This window comes from Bombina bombina, chromosome 12 (genome assembly GCF_027579735.1).
Source record: "Bombina bombina isolate aBomBom1 chromosome 12, aBomBom1.pri, whole genome shotgun sequence".
NCBI lineage: Eukaryota > Metazoa > Chordata > Amphibia > Anura > Bombinatoridae > Bombina > Bombina bombina.
Genome location: NC_069510.1, coordinates 55,101,994 through 55,120,852, shown reverse-complemented (window position 1 = coordinate 55,120,852; position 18,859 = coordinate 55,101,994). Strand labels below are relative to the sequence as shown.

General features: G+C 38.3%; 1 protein-coding gene across 1 annotated transcript in view; it reads right to left on the bottom strand.

The window, feature by feature from the left end:
- The window catches only part of LOC128642832 (discoidin domain-containing receptor 2-like), a 1,143,904-nt gene that overhangs the window by 17,471 nt on the left and 1,107,574 nt on the right, over positions 1-18,859 (bottom strand). Inside the window, exons 16-17 of the mRNA XM_053695673.1 lie at positions 14,443-14,677; positions 3,549-3,698 (exon numbers count right to left, since the gene is read on the bottom strand). Coding sequence (XP_053551648.1) covers positions 3,549-3,698; positions 14,443-14,677 — 385 coding nt within the window. The remainder of the gene's footprint in view (positions 1-3,548; positions 3,699-14,442; positions 14,678-18,859) is intronic.

Genomic DNA, 18,859 nt, shown 5'->3' with positions numbered 1-18,859 from the left:
TATTAGTACTATGACACATTATAACTTTAATGTGTTATCGTTTTGTATTGAATAAATATGATTTTCACATTGAAAATTACATTTGAATGAGGGTAAATCTGTAATAATAAAACTCATCTTCATTATAAACAACTTATTTCCTTTGAATTATTTTTCTATATGTATTGAGATTATATATAGCATCCCTGGGCAAAGGTTTCATTTTGAATAGGTAGATATTTTATTTATTTTTATAATATTTTACCAGGAAAGATACATTGAGATTTCTATAGTTTTCAAGTATGTCCTGGGTACACAAAACATTGCATTGATACAATGGGTACAATAAAATAAAAAAAAATAATAATACATATGCCCAAAAATTTAACATAGAACAGGTAGGAAATATATAATCAACAATGACAGGTGCATTCTGTTTTGAGATATGTAGAGAGGGATCTCTTAAAGAATATTAGGCATGGGGAAGGTTTGAAAGTGTGCGGGAGGTCGCTCCATAATTGTGGTGCTTGCATATATTTTTATATGTACATACATATTGATATTTCTATGACAACATGGGTGCAAACATTCCTATACATAGGACCAATAAATGTAGCATATATAATGTTATTTGTACATTGAAACACTCATAATTTCTTTGGGATTTGCAATTTCAATGAGAAACAGGCCTCAAAAAAGCTCTTTTTCCTCCTTTACACCTAGTTGAGCTGGGGGTAATATGTCTCAATGTATCGACAGCCTCCGACAGTGTATTAACGGTTAGCGCTTTCAATGGAAACCTGGTATAATTTATCGATTAACGGCTTCTATTACTTTCTATGGGACGCGAAAATCTTTTCGGCAGCCGAAGTCCGGCAGCCGATATTGAGGTATAACGCGCCATTGGAAACAGTCGTTAAACGCTATTGCTTTCGACAGCATATTTAACGGTTTGCGAGTGCACGCAAACTGAATTACGACTCAATGGAAGCGAGGCCTTAGTTAGTTTAGGGCACTGCCCAAACAAATGCCCTTTTCAGGACATTTTTTTTTTTTAGGATAGGTTTTTTCTTTTTTTTTTTTATTAGTATGTTTTTTCATTTTTGGGCAGCAAAAGCCCTACAAATGCCCTTATCAAGGCAATTTTTAGAGTAGGTTTTTAGATAACTTTGTTTGCAGGGGTTTGCAGTGTTATTGTAGAATGGGGTTGTATTTGTTTTTTAGAAAAAGAGCTGAGTCAATGCCCTACAAAAAGACCTTCTAAAGGCTGTTGCTATAGTAACTTTTAGTGTTAGTATAGGGTTTTTATTTTTTTAATGGGCTTTCCTTTTAGAATAGGCATAACTATTGGCTAGATTACGAGTTTTGCGGTAAGAGCTGCTCGGTACTAACTTGCAAGTTATTGTCACCGCTCACTTACCTACAGCGCTGGTATTACAGGTTTGCAAAAACTCGGCGTTAGCAGGCAATATTGCAGCGTAAAGCAAAATTGAGCCCCATACCGCACTCCAATACCAGCGCTGCAGTGAGCTGGTTTTACGTGCTCGTGCACGATTTCCCCATAGACATCAATAGGGAGAGCCGGCTGAAAAAAAGCCTAACACCTGCAATAAAGGAGCGTAAAGCTCCATAACGCAGCCTCATTGATTCCTATGGGGAAACTAAATTTATGTTTACACCTAACACCCTAACATAAACCCTGAGTCTAAACACCCCTAATCTGCCGCCCCCCACATCGCTGACACCTACATTACACTTATTAACCCCATAATCTGCCGCCCCTGACATTGCTGCCACCTACCTACACTTATTAACCCCTAATCTGCCGCCCCCGACATCGCCGACACCTACATTATATTTATTAACCCCTAATTTGCCGCTGCTGACACCTACCTACACTTATTAACCCCTAATCTGCCGTCCCTAACATCGCCGCCACCTACCTACATTTATTAACCCCTAATCTTCCGCCCCCAACGTCGCTGCCACTATACTAAAGTTATTAACCCCTAAGTCTAACCCTAACCCTAACACCCACTAACTTTAATATAATTAAAATAAATCTAAATAAAAATTACTATCTTTAACTAAATATTTCCTATTTAAAACTAAATACGTAACTATAAAATAAACCCTAAACTAGCTACAATATAACTAATAGTTACATTGTATCTAGCTTAGGTTTTATTTTTATTTCACAGTTAAGTTTGTATTTATTTTAACTAGGTAGACTAGTTAGTAAATAGTTATTAACTATTTACTAACTACCTAGCTAAAATAAATACAAATTTACCTGTAAAATAAAACCTAACCTGTGCTACACTAACACCTAACCTTACACTACAATTAAATAAATTACATTAATTAAATACAATTAACTAAATTACAACAAAACCCCCCCACTAAATTACACAAAATAAAAAAGAAATTATCAAATATTTAAACAGATAGTTACACATAATCTAATAGTTTTATCAAAATAAAAAAGCCCCCCAAAATAAAAAAAACCCTAGCTTAATCTAAACTGCCAATAGCCCTTAAAAGGGCCTTTTGCGGGGCATTGCCCCAAAGAAATCAGCTCTTTTACCTGTAAAAAAAAAATACAAACAACCCCCTAACAGTAAAACCCACCACCCACACAACAAAAAACCCCAAATAAAATCCTAACTAAAAAAGCCGTTAGTTTTTTTTATTTTTGGTAAAAAAAAAATATTTTCTATAATGTTAGTTTTTTTTCCCTGTAATTATTTTCTGTAACGTTGGGTTTTTAATTTTTATGTAATGGAAACCACTCATAATCTAGCCCTATTGCTTGCAATGTTTTTAGATAAGTTCTTTTTTTTTGTAAGGTTAGGGGTGTTAGCTGGTTAGGGGTTTTGAGGTTAGTCAGTACTTTGCAATGTTGGGGTGTGGCTGTTTAGGGGTTAATAGTGTAGCGGGGTACTTTGTGATGAGGGGTTATTAGTGTAGTGGGGTACTTTGTCAATCAGTGCTAGCTTCTAGGTAACTCCACGAGCATGAGCACAATGTTATCTATATGTCATACATGAACTAATGCCCTCTAGTGGTGAAAAAATATGCATTCAGATAAGAGGCGGCCTTCAAGGGCTAAGAAATTAACATATGAGCCTATCTAGGTAACAACTTTCTAATTTACTTTTATCATCAAATTTGCATTGTTCTCTTAGTATTTATGGTTGAAAGCTAAACCTAGGTAGGCTCATATGCTAATTTCTAAGCCCTTAAAGGCGCCTCTTATTTGAATGCATTTGACAGTTTTTCACAGCTAGAGGGCTTAGTTCATTTGTGCCATATATTATAACATTGTGCTCACACACGTGGAGTTATTTAAGAGTCAGCACTAATTGCCCGAAATGCAAGTCTGTTAAAAGATTTGAGATAAGGGGGCAGTCTGTAGAAGTGTATTTCTATAACAGTGTTGGATATGCAAAACTGGGGAATGGTAAATAAAGGTATTATCTATCTTGTTAAACAATAACATTTTCGGTGTTTACTATCCCTTTACGGTTTGGTGATGTCTCTGAACACTGAATCAGTTCTTAACTTACCTGTCGTCCTTGGTCCCTGAAGAACTCCCCTGTGTTCTCAATCACCTGCTCATCAGATAGCAGACTATAGGGTTGTTCCTTACACAGAGTGAATATCTCCCACAGAGTGACACCAAATGCCCATACATCACTGGAGGTGGTGAACTTTCCCTACAGAAAGAAAGAAAATTATCAAAAGTGGCTGATAGTAACCATATAACAGAAATGACTACAACATCTTCATGGTAATTTATAAAAGTTAAGATAAAACCCCCACAACATTTCTAATGTGGACGCTACAGTCTATCTTACCACCTAACAATAGGTAAGAGAACCATGGTATTTTATTTATGTAGGCCTAGATTTGGAGTTTGGCGGTAGATGGGCTGTTAACGCTCCGCGGGTTTTTTTCTGGCCGCACCATAAAATTAACTCTGGTATCGAGAGTTCAAAAAAATGCTGCGTTAGGCTCCAAAAAAGGAGCGTAGAGCATTTTTACCGCAAATGCAACTCTCGATACCAGAGTTGCTTACGGACGCGGCCAGCCTCAAAAACGTGCTCGTGCACGATTCCCCCATAGGAAACAATGGGGCTGTTTGAGCTGAAAAAAAACCTAACACCTGCAAAAAAGCAGCGTTCAGCTCCTAACGCAGCCCCATTGTTTCCTATGGGAAAACACTTCCTACATCTGCACCTAACACCTTAACATGTACCCCGAGTCTAAACACCCCTAACCTTACACTTATTAACCCCTATTCTGCCGCCCCCGCTATCGCTGACCCCTGCATTACACTTTTAACCCCTAATCTGCCGCTCCGTAAACCGCCGCAACCTACGTTATCCCTATGTACCCCTAATCTGCTGCCCTAACATCGCCGACCCCTATGTTATATTTATTAACCCCTAATCTGCCCCCCACAACGTCGCCGACACCTACCTACACTTATTAACCCCTAATCTGCCGAGCGGACCTGAGCGCTACTATAATAAAGTTATTAACCCCTAATCCGCCTCACTAACCCTATCATAAATAGTATTAACCCCTAATCTGCCCTCCCTAACATCGCCGACACCTACCTTCAATTATTAACCCCTAATCTTCCGATCGGAGCTCACCGCTATTCTAATAAATGTATTAACCCCTAAAGCTAAGTCTAACCCTAACCCTAACACCCCCCTAACTTAAATATAATTTACATCTAACGAAATAAATTAACTCTTATTAAATAAATTAATCCTATTTAAAGCTAAATACTTACCTGTAAAATAAACCCTAATATAGCTACAATATAAATTATAATTATATTATAGCTATTTTAGGATTAATATTTATTTTACAGGCAACTTGGTATTTATTTTAACTAGGTACAATAGCTATTAAATAGTTAAGAACTATTTAATAGTTACCTAGTTAAAATATTTACAAAATTACCTGTAAAATAAATCCTAACCTAAGATATAATTAAACCTAACACTACCCTATCAATAAAATAATTAAATAAACTACCTACAATTACCTACAATTAACCTAACACTACACTATCAATAAATTAAATAAACACAATTGCTACAAATAAATACAATTAAATAAACTAGCTAAAGTACAAAAAATAAAAAAGAACTAAGTTACAGAAAATAAAAAAATATTTACAAACATAAGAAAAATATTACAACAATTTTAAACTAATTACACCTACTCTAAGCCCCCTAATAAAATAACAAAGCCCCCCAAAATAAAAAATTCCCTACCCTATTCTAAATTAAAAAAGTTACAAGCTCTTTTACCTTACCAGCCCTGAACAGGGCCCTTTGCGGGGCATGCCCCAAGAAGTTCAGCTCTTTTGCCTGTAAAAAAAAAACATACAATACCCCCCCCCCCAACATTACAACCCACCACCCACATACCCCTAATCTAACCCAAACCCCCCTTAAATAAACCTAACACTAATCCCCTGAAGATCTTCCTACCTTGTCTTCACCATCCAGGTATCACCGATCGGTCCTGGCTCCGATATCTTCATCCAACCCAAGCGGGGGCTAGACATCCACTGAAGAAGTCCAGAAGAGGGTCCAAAGTCTTCCTCCTATCCGGCAAGAAGAGGACATCCGGACCGGCAAACATCTGATCGGAACAGCCAATAGAATGCGAGCTCAATCTGATTGGCTGATTGGATCAGCCAATCGGATTGAACTTGATTCTGATTGGCTGATTCCATCAGATTCATACCTTAATTCCGATTGGCTGATAGAATCCTATCAGCCAATCGGAATTCGAGGGACGCCATCTTGGATGACGTCCCTTAAAGGAACAGTCATTCGTCGATCAGTCGTCGGGCCGGATGGATGTTCCGCGCTGGAGGTCTTCAGGATCCTGCCGCTTCGCTCCGGATGGAAGAAGATAGAAGATGCCGCTTGGAGAAGATGTTTGCCGGTCCGGATGTCCTCTTCTTGCCGGATAGGAGGAAGACTTTGGACCCTCTTCTGGACTTCTTCAGTGGATGTCTAGCCCCCGCTTGGGTTGGATGAAGATATCGGAGCCAGGACCGATCGGTGATACCTGGATGGTGAAGACAAGGTAGGAAGATCTTCAGGGGATTAGTGTTAGGTTTATTTAAGGGGGGTTTGGGTTAGATTAGGGGTATGTGGGTGGTGGGTTGTAATGTTGGGGGGGGGGTATTGTATGTTTTTTTTTACAGGCAAAAGAGCTGAACTTCTTGGGGCATGCCCCGCAAAGGGCCCTGTTCAGGGCTGGTAAGGTAAAAGAGCTTGTAACTTTTTTAATTTAGAATAGGGTAGGGAATTTTTTATTTTGGGGGGCTTTGTTATTTTATTAGGGGGCTTAGAGTAGGTGTAATTAGTTTAAAATTGTTGTAATATTTTTCTTATGTTTGTAAATATTTTTTTATTTTCTGTAACTTAGTTCTTTTTTATTTTTTGTACTTTAGCTAGTTTATTTAATTGTATTTATTTGTAGCAATTGTGTTTATTTAATTTATTGATAGTGTAGTGTTAGGTTAATTGTAGGTAATTGTAGGTAGTTTATTTAATTATTTTATTGATAGGGTAGTGTTAGGTTTAATTATATCTTAGGTTAGGATTTATTTTACAGGTAATTTTGTAAATATTTTAACTAGGTAACTATTAAATAGTTCTTAACTATTTAATAGCTATTGTACCTAGTTAAAATAAATACCAAGTTGCCTGTAAAATAAATATAAATCCTAAAATAGCTATAATATAATTATAATTTATATTGTAGCTATATTAGGGTTTATTTTACAGGTAAGTATTTAGCTTTAAATAGGATTAATTTATTTAATAAGAGTTAATTTATTTCGTTAGATTAAAATTATATTTAAGTTAGGGGGGTGTTAGTGTTAGGGTTAGACTTAGCTTTAGGGGTTAATACATTTATTAGAATAGCGGTGAGCTCCGATCGGAAGATTAGGGGTTAATAATTGAAGTTAAGTGTCGGCGATGTTAGGGAGGGCAGATTAGGGGTTAATACTATTTATTATAGGGTTAGTGAGGCGGATTAGGGCTTAATAACTTTATTATAGTAGCGCTCAGGTCCGCTCGGCAGATTAGGGGTTAATAAGTGTAGGCAGGTGTCGGCGACGTTGAGGGGGGCAGATTAGGGGTTAATAAATATAACATAGGGGTCGGCGGTGTTAGGGGCAGCAGATTAGGGGTACATAGGGATAACGTAGGTGGCGGCGCTTTGCGGTCGGAAGATTAGGGGTTAATTATTTTAAGTAGCTGGCGGCGATGTTGTGGGGGGCAGATTAGGGGTTAATAAATGTAATATAGGGGTCGGCTGGGTTAGGGGCAGCAGATTAGGGGTACATAAGTATAACGTAGGTGGCGGTCGGCAGATTAGGGGTTAAAATTTTTAATCGAGTGGCGGCGATGTGGGGGGAGCTCGGTTTAGGGGTACATAGGTAGTTTATGGGTGTTAGTGTACTTTAGGGTACAGTAGTTAAGAGCTTTACAAACCGGCGTTAGCCAGAAAGCTCTTAACTACTGACTTTTTTCTGCGGCTGGAGTTTTGTCGTTAGAGCTCTAACGCTCACTTCAGAAACGACTCTAAATACCGGAGTTAGGAAGATCCCATTGAAAAGATAGGATACGCAAATGGCGTAGGGGGATCTGCGGTATGGAAAAGTCGCGGCTGAAAAGTGAGCGTTAGACCCTTACCTACACGACTCTAAATACCGGCGGTAGCCTAAAACCAGCGTTAGGAGCCTCTAACGCTGGTTTTCACGGCTACCGCCGAACTCTAAATCTAGGCCGTAGTTTCTTAGTGCAGTATTTCTGTATATTAAGGGAATGTGCTTTTATGAAAATGCTTGTTTAACACTGAACCTAACACAAAGTAACAATCATTTTTATCTTTTAAGATCATTAATGAAGGTTGTAGTTTAGATTTGCTTTCATTTTGTTTATTTTTTTAGATATGTTTTTTTAAAGGTTCAGTTTGTACTGGTGAATAATAAGTTAATAATAAGTATAATCTAAGTAAAAAGTGATTGCAGCCTTTATAAGGAAGATATATGAGTGTACAAATTATGTGTGATTAAATGCTTGTATCAGTGTGAAATGTGTCAGATCAAAAGGGGAGCTTGAGAGTAATATATACGTATATAAATACTTTTTTTCTGAAAAAGTTCTGAAGAGGGCCACAAAACTAATAAACGGCTAGATTACGAGTTTTGCGTTATGAGGGGTGCAGTACTAACTTGCAAGTTATTGTCACCGCTCACTTACCTACATCGCTGGTATTACAGGTTTACAAAAACCCGGGGTTAGCAGGCAAAAAGTGAGCATAGAGCAAAGTTGAGCTCCATACCGCACTCCAATACCAGTGCTGCTGAAAGCTGCGGTGAGCTGGTTTTACGTGCTCGTGCATGATTTCCCCATAGACATCAATAGGGAGAGCCAGCTGAGAAAAAATCTAACACCTGCAAAAAAGCAGCGTAAAGCTCCGTAACGCAGCCTCATTGATTCCTATGGGGAAACTAAATTTATGTTTACACCTAACACCCTAACATGAACCCCGAGTCTAAACACCCCTAATCTGCCACCCCCGACATAGCCCGACACCTACATTATACTGATTAACCCCTAATCTGCCGCCCCCAACATCGCCGACACCTACATTATACTTATCAACCCCTAATCTGCTGCCCCCAACGTCGCCACCACTATACTAAATTTATTAACCCCTAAACCTAACCCTAAATCTAACCCTAACACCCACTAAATTTAATGTAATTAAAATAAATCTAAATCAAACCTACTATTAATAACTAAATAATTCCTATTTAAAACTAAATACCTGTAAAATAAAACCTAAGCTAGCTATAATATAGTTACATAATATCTAGCTTAGGTTTTATTTTTATTTCACAGGCGAGTTTGTATTTATTTTAACTAGGTAGGATAGTTACTAAATAGTTATTAACTATTTACTAACTACCTAGCTAAAATAAATACAAATTTACCTGTAAAATAAAACCTAACCTGTCTTATACTAACACCTTACCTTACACTTCAATTAAATCAATTACCTAAATTAAATACAATTAACTAAATTACAACCCCCCCCACTAAATTACACAAAATAAAAAAAGAAATGATCAGATATTTAAACTAATTGCACCTAATCTAATAGCCCTATCAAAATAAAAAAGCCCCCCAAAATAAAAAAAACCCTAGCCTAAACTAAACTACCAATAGCCCTTAAAATGGCCTTTTGAGGGGCATTGCCCCAAAGAAATCAGCTCTTTTTCCTGTAAAAAAAATACAAACAACCCCCCAACAGTAAAACCCACCACCCACACAACCAACCCCCCAAATAAAATCTTAACTAAAAAAACCTAAGCTCCCCATTGCCCTGAAAAGGGCGTTTAGCTCTTTTTCAGTGCCCAAACCCTAACCTAAAAATAAAACCCACCCAATAAACCCTTAAAAAAACCTAACACTAACCCCCAAAGATCCACTTACAGTTTTTGAAGACCCGACATCCATCCTCAACGAAGTCGGCAGAAGTCTTCATCCAGACGGCATCTTCTATCTTCATCCATCGGGCGCGGAGTGGGTCCATCTTCAAGACATCCTTACAATGACTTTTCCAGAAAAAAGGTTCCTTTAAATGACGTCATCCAAGATGGTGTCCCTTGAATTCCGATTGGCTGATAGAATTCTATCAGCCAATCGGAATTAAAGGTGAAAAAATCCCATTGGCTGATGCAATCAGCCAATAGGATTGAAGTTCAATCCTATTGGCTGATCCAATCAGCCAATAGGATTGAGCTTGCATTCTATTGGCTGATTGGAACAGCCAATAGAATGCAAGCTCAATCCTATTGGCTGATTGGATCAGCCAATATGATTGAACTTCAATCCTATTGGCTGATTGTATCAGCCAATAGGATTTTTTCACCTTTAATTCCGATTCGGAATTCAAGGGACGCCATCTTGGATGACGTCATTTAAAGGAACCTTCATTCTGCAAGAGTCGTCGTAAGAAGAGGATGCTCCGCACCGGATGTCTTGAAGATGGACCCGCTCCGCGCCGGATGGATGAAGATAGAAGATGCCGTCTGAATGAAGACTTCTGCCCGGTTAGATGAAGACTTCTGCCCAGTTGGATGAAGACTTCTGCCGGCTTCGTTGAGGATGGATGTCGGGTCTTTAAAAACTGTAAGTGGATCTTCGGGGGTAAGTGTTAGTTTTTTTTTAAGGGTTTATAGGGTAGGTTTTATTTTTAGATTAGGGCTTTTGGGCAGAAAAAGAGCTAAATGCCCGTTTAAGGGCAATGTCCATCCAAATGCCCTTTTCAAGGCAATGGGGAGCTTAGTTTTTTTTAGTTCAGATTTTATTTGGGGGGTTGGTTGTGTGGGTGGTGGGTTTTACTGTTGGGGGGTTGTTTGTATTTTTTTTTTTTACAGCTAAAATAGCTGATTTCTTTGGGCAATGCCCCGCAAAAGACCCCTTTAAGGGCTATTGGTAGTTTACTTTATGCTAGGGTTTTGTTTTTTATTTTGGGGGGGCTTTTTTTATTTTGATAGGGCTATTATATTAGGTGTAATTAGTTTAAATATCTGATAATTTCTTTTTTTATTTTGTGTAATTTAGTGGGTTTTTTTGCCATTTATTTAATTGTAGTGTAAGGTTAGGTGTTAGTGTAACTCATGTTAGGTTTTATTTTACAGGTAAATTTGTGTTTATTTTAGCTAGGTAGTTAATAAATAGTTAACCCCTTAACGACGCATGTCGTACAGGGTACGTCGCACACAACCTGGTCTTTAAAGACCAGCGACGTACCCTGTACGACATTAGGGTTTAAAGCGGCTGGAAGCAATCCTGATTGCTTCCAGCCACTTTCCGGTTATTGCAGTGATGCCTCGACATCAAGGCATCCTGCAATAACTCTCCTTGGCCATCCGATGCAGAGAGAGACACTCTGTGGCCCTCTCTGCACCGGACATCGATGGCCAGTATCGTTGGTGGGTGGGAGCCAGTCTGGGAGGCGGGTGGGCGGCCATCGATGGGCCGTGTGATGTGGAGGGGGGCAGGATCGTGGGCGAGATCGCGGGGGCACGCGCAGACAGCTGCCAGTACCCAAGATGGCTAACAATACGTTAGAGGGGGAGGGTTAGAGAGCTGTTTGAGGGGGGATCAGGGAGGTTGGGGGCTAAGGGGGGATCCTAAACATATTTTGGAAATATCTTTTATTTTAGTAGTGGCAGACTTTCTGCCAGTACTTAAGATGGCGGGGACAATTGTGGGGTGGGGGAGGGAAGAGAGCTATTTGGGAGGGATCAGGGGGTGGGATGTGTCAGGTGGGAGGCTGATCTCTACATTAAAGCTAAAATTAACCCTGCAAGCTCCGTACAAGTTCCCTAATTAACCCCTTCACTGCTGGGCATAATACACGTGTGGTGCGCAGCTGCATTTAGCGGCCTTCTAATTACCAAGAAGCAACGCCAAAGCCATATATGTCTGCTATTTCTGAACAAAGGGGATCACAGAGAAGCTTTTACAACCATTTGTGCCATAATTGCACAAGCTGTTTGTAAATAATTTCAGTGAGAAACCAAAAATTGTGAAAAATGTAACGTTTTTTTTTTCATTTCATCGCATTTGGCGGTGAAATGGTGGCATGAAATATACCAAGATGGGCCTAGATCAATACTTGGGGTTGTCTACTACACTACACTAAAGTTAAAATTAACCCTAGAAGCTTCCTACATGCTCCCTAATTAACCCCTTCACTGCTGGGCATAATATACGTGTGGTGTGCAGCGGTATTTAGCGGCCTTCTAATTACCAAAAAGCAACGCCAAAGCCATATATGTCTGCTATTTCTGAACAAAGGGGATCCCAGAGAAGTGTTTACAACCATTTATGCCATAATTGCACAAGTTGTTTGCAAATAATTTCAGTGAGAAACCTAAAGTTTGTGAAAAAATTTGTGAAAAAGTGAACAATTTTTTTATTTTTTTTTATCTCATTTGGCGGTGAAATAGTGCCATGAAATATACCAAAATGGGCCTAGATCAATACTTTGGGATGTCTTCTAAAAAAATATATAAATGTCAAGGGATATTCAGGGATTCCAGACAGATATCAGTGTTCTAATGTAACTAGCGCTAATTTTGAAAAAAAATGGTTTGGAAATAGCAAAGTGCAACTTGTATTTATTGCCCTATAACTTGCAAAAAAAGCAAAGCACATGTAAACATTGGGTATTTCTAAACTCAGGACAAAATTTAGAAACTATTTAGCATGGGTGTTTTTTGGTGGTTGTAGATTTGTAACAGATTTTGGGGGTCAAAGTTAGAAAAAGTGTGTTTTTTTCCATTTTTTCCTCATATTTTATAATTTTTTTATAGTAAACTATAAGATATGATGAAAATAATGGTATTTCTAGAAAGTCCATTTAATGGCGAGAAAAACGGTATATAATATGTGTGGGTACAGTAAATGAGTAAGAGGAAAATTACAGCTAAACACAAACACCGCAAAAATGTAAAAATAGCCCTGGTCCTTAAGGGAAAGAAATTGAAAAATGGCCTTGTCCTTAAGGGGTTAATAACTATTTAATAACTATTGTACCTAGTTAAAATAAATACAAACTTGCCTGTAAAATAAAAATAAACCCTAAGCTAGCTACAATGTAACTATTAGTTATATTGTAGCTATCTTAGGGTTTATTTTACAGGTAAGTCTTTAGTTTTAAATAGGCATTATTTAGGTAATGATAGTAGGTTTTATTTAGATTTATTTTAATTATATTTAAGTTAGGGGGTGTTAGGGTTAGACTTAGGTTTAGGGGTTAATAAATTTAGTATAGGGGTGGCAGATTAGGGGTTAATAAATGTAGATAGGTGGCGGCTATGTTAGGGGCGGCAGATTAGGGGTTAATAATATTTAACTAGTATTTGTGATGCGGGAGTGCGGGGGTTTAGGGGTTAATATGTTTATTATAGTGGCAGCGACGGGGCGGCAGATTAGGGGTTAAAAAATGTAGGTAGTCTGCGATGTTAGGGGTGGCAGATTAGGGGTTAATAAATGTAGGTAGTTGGCGATGTTAGGGGCGGCAGATTAGGGGTTAATAATATTTAACTAGTGTTTGTGATGCAGGAGTGCTGTGGTTTAGGGGTTAATATGTTTATTATAGTGGTGGCGATGTCCGGAGTGGCAGATTAGGGGTTAATAATATATTTTAGTGTTTGCGATGCGGGAGGGCCTCGGTTTAGGGGTTAATAGGTAGTTTATGGGTGTTACTGTACTTTTTAGCACTTTAGTTATGAGTTTTTTGCTACAGCTTTGTAGAGTAAAACCCATAACTACTGACTTTCAGTTTATGGTACGGATCTTGGCGGTATGGTGGGTGTACCGCTCACTTTTTGGCCTCCCAGGCAGACTCCTAATACCGGCGCAAAGGAAGTCCCAATGAAAAAGGACTTTTTGAAAGCTGCAGTAATTACATTGCGTTACAGCCAAAAAAAGTGTGTGGTGCCCCTAAACCTGCAAGACTCGTAATACCAGCGGTAGTGAAAAAGAGCCTTAACGCTGCTTTTTCACTCATACCGCAAAACTTGTAATCTAGACGAAAGAGAATGGAGAATTTAAGCTATGAGGAGATGTTAATCAAACTGGGTCTGTTTTCTCTAGAAAAAAAAGGCACTTGAGAGGTAACATGATTACTTTATATAAATATATTCAAGGCCCATATACAAAGATGGCAGAAGCTCTGTTTATATACTAAGAAAATTGTTTGTGACAAGAGGTCACAATTTAAGGCTGGAGGAAAGGAGATTTAGGGGCATATTTATCAATGTGCAAGCGGACATGATACGAAGTAGCATATCATTTCCGCTGCACATCGATAAATGCCGACAGCATACGCTGTCAGCATTTATCATTGCACCAGCAGTTCTTGTGAACTGCTGGTGCAATGCCGCCCCCTGCAGAGGTGTCGATCAACCCGATCGTATTCGATCAGGTTGATTTATGTCCGCGGCCATACGGAGCTTGATAAATATGCCCCTTAATCTCCTGCAACGTAAATGTTTTTTCACTGTAAGAGCAATTAAATTGTGGAACTCATTACCAAAGGAGGTAGTGAATGCCAATATCTTAGATACATTTTAAAATGGTTTGAATATATTTCTGGCTAGTAACAGAATTCAGGGATATGATTGTTTGTGTTAAATGGGTCACCTTTTTAATGGGATTAATTTAAGCTCAACTGGAGCTTTTTTGTAAGTATATTTGATTTGTAAAGCAAATTTAATTACATATAACTCTGCAGCAAATCACAAGTTTTAATTTAAGAATATCTATATAAGTACTACTTCATAATATCTTAATATCTTATTGGTAAGATATTAATATTTCTTACCAATAAAATACTCTCCCAAGCCATCCAGCGTATAGGTAGTACGGCTCTTCCCTGTATTCTGTAATAGTCACCGCTGTACAAATTACGGCTCATCCCGAAGTCAGCAATCTTGATGGTGTAACTGTTACCCACAAGGCAGTTTCGTGTTGCCAAATCTCTGTGTACAAAATTTAGAGACGCCAGGTAGGACATCCCTGAAGTAATCTGCATGCTCATATACAGGAGATTCTTCAGGCTGTATTGATGAAAACACAAAGCAAACACAAATAAAAGATTGAAAGGTTAGTTGACAGGGCTTTACAGAAGACTTCTTATTGTTTTCATCATATGCTAAACATCTGCCAAATATTAAAGAGATGTAAAAGTTGGATTTAACCCTCGGGAGGAATACATTTCGGAATTTCAACAAGAATTGATAATTATGCATTGCACTAATTTTTCATAATCAAGCTAGTGATTAAAAGCAGAAAAAAGGTTGTTGCAAGCACGGTTGAAAACAGTATTATATTTTAAAATTCCATATTTTAAATATAACAAAATAAAAATGTTTTAATTATATTCGCCTAGATTAAGAGTTTTGTCGGTAAAGACCCGCGTAGCTAACGCTGCTTTTTTTTCCAGCGCACCCTTAAGACAACGCTGGTATTGAGAGTTCTCTGAAGGGCTGCGTTAGGCTCCAAAAAGGGTGCGTTGAGCCGAATTTACCGCCACTTCAACCCTCAATACCAGCGTTGCTTACGGTAGCGGCTAGCTGGAAAAACGTGCTCGTGCACGATTCCCCCATAGGAAACAATGGGGCAGTTTGGGCTGAAAAAAAACCTAACACCTGCAAAAAAGCAGCGTTAAGCTCCTAACGCAGCCCCATTGTTTCCCATGGGGAAACAGTTTCTAAGTCTGCACCTAACACCCTAACATGAACCCCGAGTCTAAACACCCCTAACCTTACACTTAGTAAACCCTAATCTGCTGCCCCCGCTATCGCTGACACCTGCATTTTATTATTAACCCCTAATCTGCCGCTCCGGACACTGCTGCAACCTACATTATACCTATGTACCCCTAATCTGCTGCCCCTAACATCGCTGACACCTACATAATATTTATTAACCCCTAATCTGCCCCCCAATGTCGCCGCTACCTTACCTACACTTATTAACCCCTAATCTGCCGACCGGACCTCGCCGCTACTCTAATAAAGTTATTAACCCCTAAACCGCCGCACTCCCGTCTCACAAACCCTATAAATATAGTATTAACCCCTAATCTGCCCTCCCTAACATCGCCGCCACCTAACTTCAAGTATTAACCCCTAATCTGCCGACCGGACCTCGCCGCTACTCTAATAAATGTATTAACCCCTAAAGCTAAGTCTAACCCTAACCCTAACACCCCCCCTAAATTAAATATAATTTTAATCTAACGAAATAAATTAAATCTTATTAACTAAAGTATTCCTATTTAAAACTAAATACTTACCTGTAAAATAAACCCTAATATAGCTACAATATAACAAATAATTATATTGTATCTATTTTAGGATTTATATTTATTTTACAGGCAACTTTGTATTTATTTTAACTAGGTACAATAGCTATTAAATAGTTATTTACTATTTAATAGCTACCTAGTTAAAATAATTACAAAATTACCTGTAAAATAAATCCTAACCTAAGTTACAATTAAACCTAACACTACACTATCAATAAATTAATTAAATAAATTACCTACAATTACCTACAATTACCTACAATTAAATAAACTAAACTAAATTACAAAAACAAACAAACACTAAATTAAAAAAAATTAAAAAAGATTACAAGAATTGATCAGCCAATAGAATGCGAGCTCAATCTGATTGGCTGATTGGATCAGCCAATCGGATTGAACTTTAATCTGATTGGCTGATTCAATCAGCCAATCAGATTATTCCTACCTTAATTCCGATTGGCTGATAGAATCCTATCAGCCAATCGGAATTCGAGGGACGCCATCTTGGATGACGTCACTTAAAGGAACCTTCATTCGTCGGTAGTCGTCGGAAGGAAGAGGATGTTCCGCGCCGGAGGTCTTGAAGATGGAGCCGCTTCTCGTCGGATGGATGAAGATGCCGCTTGGATGAAGATGTCTGCCGGATGTCCTCTTCTGCCCGGATAGGATGAAGACTTCTGCCACTCCGGATGTCCTCTTTTGGTCCATCGGTGCCCGGCTGGGTGAACACGGCTCAAGGTAGGGAGATCTTCAGGGGGGTAGTGTTAGGTTTATTTAAGGGGAGTTTGGGTTAGAGTAGGGGTATGCGGGTGGTGGGTTGTAATGTTGGGGGTGGTATTGTGTTTTTTTTTACAGGCAAAAGAGCTGATTACTTTGGGGCATGCCCCGCAAAAAGCCCTTTTAAGGGCTGGTAATAGAGCTGTTAACTTTTGTAATTAAGATTAGGGTAGGGAATTTTTTTTATTTTGGGGGGCTTTGTTATTTTATTAGGGGGCTTAGAATAGGTGTAATTAGCTTTACATTCTTGTAATCTTTTTTTATTTTTTGTAATTTAGTGGGGTTTTTTTTGTAATTTACTTTAGTTTATTTAATTGTAGGTAATTTTAGGTAATTTGGCGTCCCTCGAATTCCGATTGGCTGATAGGATTCTATCAGCCAATCGGAATTAAGGTAGGAATAATCTGATTGGCTGATTGAATCAGCCAATCAGATTAAAGTTCAATCCGATTGGCTGATCCAATCAGCCAATCAGATTGAGCTCGCATTCTATTGGCTGATCAATTCTTGTAATCTTTTTTAATTTTTTTTAATTTAGTGTTTGTTTGTTTTTGTAATTTAGTTTAGTTTATTTAATTGTAGGTAATTGTAGGTAATTGTAGGTAATTTATTTAATTAATTTATTGATAGTGTAGTGTTAGGTTTAATTGTAACTTAGGTTAGGATTTATTTTACAGGTAATTTTGTAATTATTTTAACTAGGTAGCTATTAAATAGTAAATAACTATTTAATAGCTATTGTACCTAGTTAAAATAAATACAAAGTTGCCTGTAAAATAAATATAAATCCTAAAATAGCTATAATATAATTATTCGTTATATTGTAGCTATATTAGGGTTTATTTTACAGGTAAGTATTTAGTTTTAAATAGGAATACTTTAGTTAATAAGATTTAATTTATTTCGTTAGATTAAAATTATATTTAATTTAGGGGGGTGTTAGGGTTAGACTTAGCTTTAGGGGTTAATACATTTATTAGAGTAGCGGCGAGGTCCGGTCGGCAGATTAGGGGATAATACTTGAAGTTAGGTGGCGGCGATGTTAGGGAGGGCAGATTAGGGGTTAATACTATTTATTATAGGGTTTGCGAGGCGGGAGTGCGGCGGTTTAGGGGTTAATAACTTTATTAGAGTAGCGGCGAGGTCCGGTCGGCAGATTAGGGGTTAATAAGTGTAGGTAGGTAGCGGCGACGTTGGGGGGGGCAGATTAGGGGTTAATAAATATTATGTAGGTGTCGGCGATGTTAGGGGCAGCAGATTAGGGGTTCATAGGGATAATGTAGGTGGCGGCGGTGTGCGGTCGGCAGATTAGGGGTTAAAAAAATGTATTATAGTGGCGGCAATGTGGGGGGACCTCGGTTTAGGGGTACATAGGTAGTTTATGGGTGTTACTGCACTTTATAGCACAGTAGTTAAGAGCTTTATAAACTGGCATTAGCCCAGAAAGCTCTTAACTACTGACTTTTTTCTGAGGTTGGAGTCTTGTCGGTAGAGGGTCTACCGCTCACTTCAGCCAAGACTCTAAATACCGGCGTTAGGAAGATCCCATTGAAAAGATAGGATACGCAATTGGCGTAAGAGGATCTGCGGTATGGAAAAGTCGGGGGTTGAAAGTGAGCATTAGACCCTTTCCTGCCTGACTCTAAATACCAGCGGGCGGCCAAAAGCAGCGTTAGGAGCCCTTAACGCTGCTTTTGACGGCTAACGCAGAACTCTAAATCTAGGCGATTGTTTTTATGGCTTTCGCTTCAATTTCTAATATTTTACCTTGTAGAAGCAGATATTTCAAAGACTGCCATGTTTAATGACTTTTTACAAACATTTATCTACTTAAAAAAATAAATCCTAATATGGTTTTAATGTATTCATTTTATTTGTTAGTGTTTTTGACCAGATGATCATGTGAGCCTATCAACAGATCTCTTAGTCTTTGGCACATTTTATGTAATGTAGGATGGCGACAAGTTTCTAATTATACAATTCAAAAGACCAGGCAGCCTAACAATTATTTAGTAAGCAAAACTGAGACCCTTCAGCATAGTCTAAGACCCAAGAAACCTAGTAAGTGTATATGTCTAGAGTAACTGTTTTCCAGATCACACCCTTGAGTGCAAACAACTGTCTGTGTATGCAGCATTTTATATATAAATAA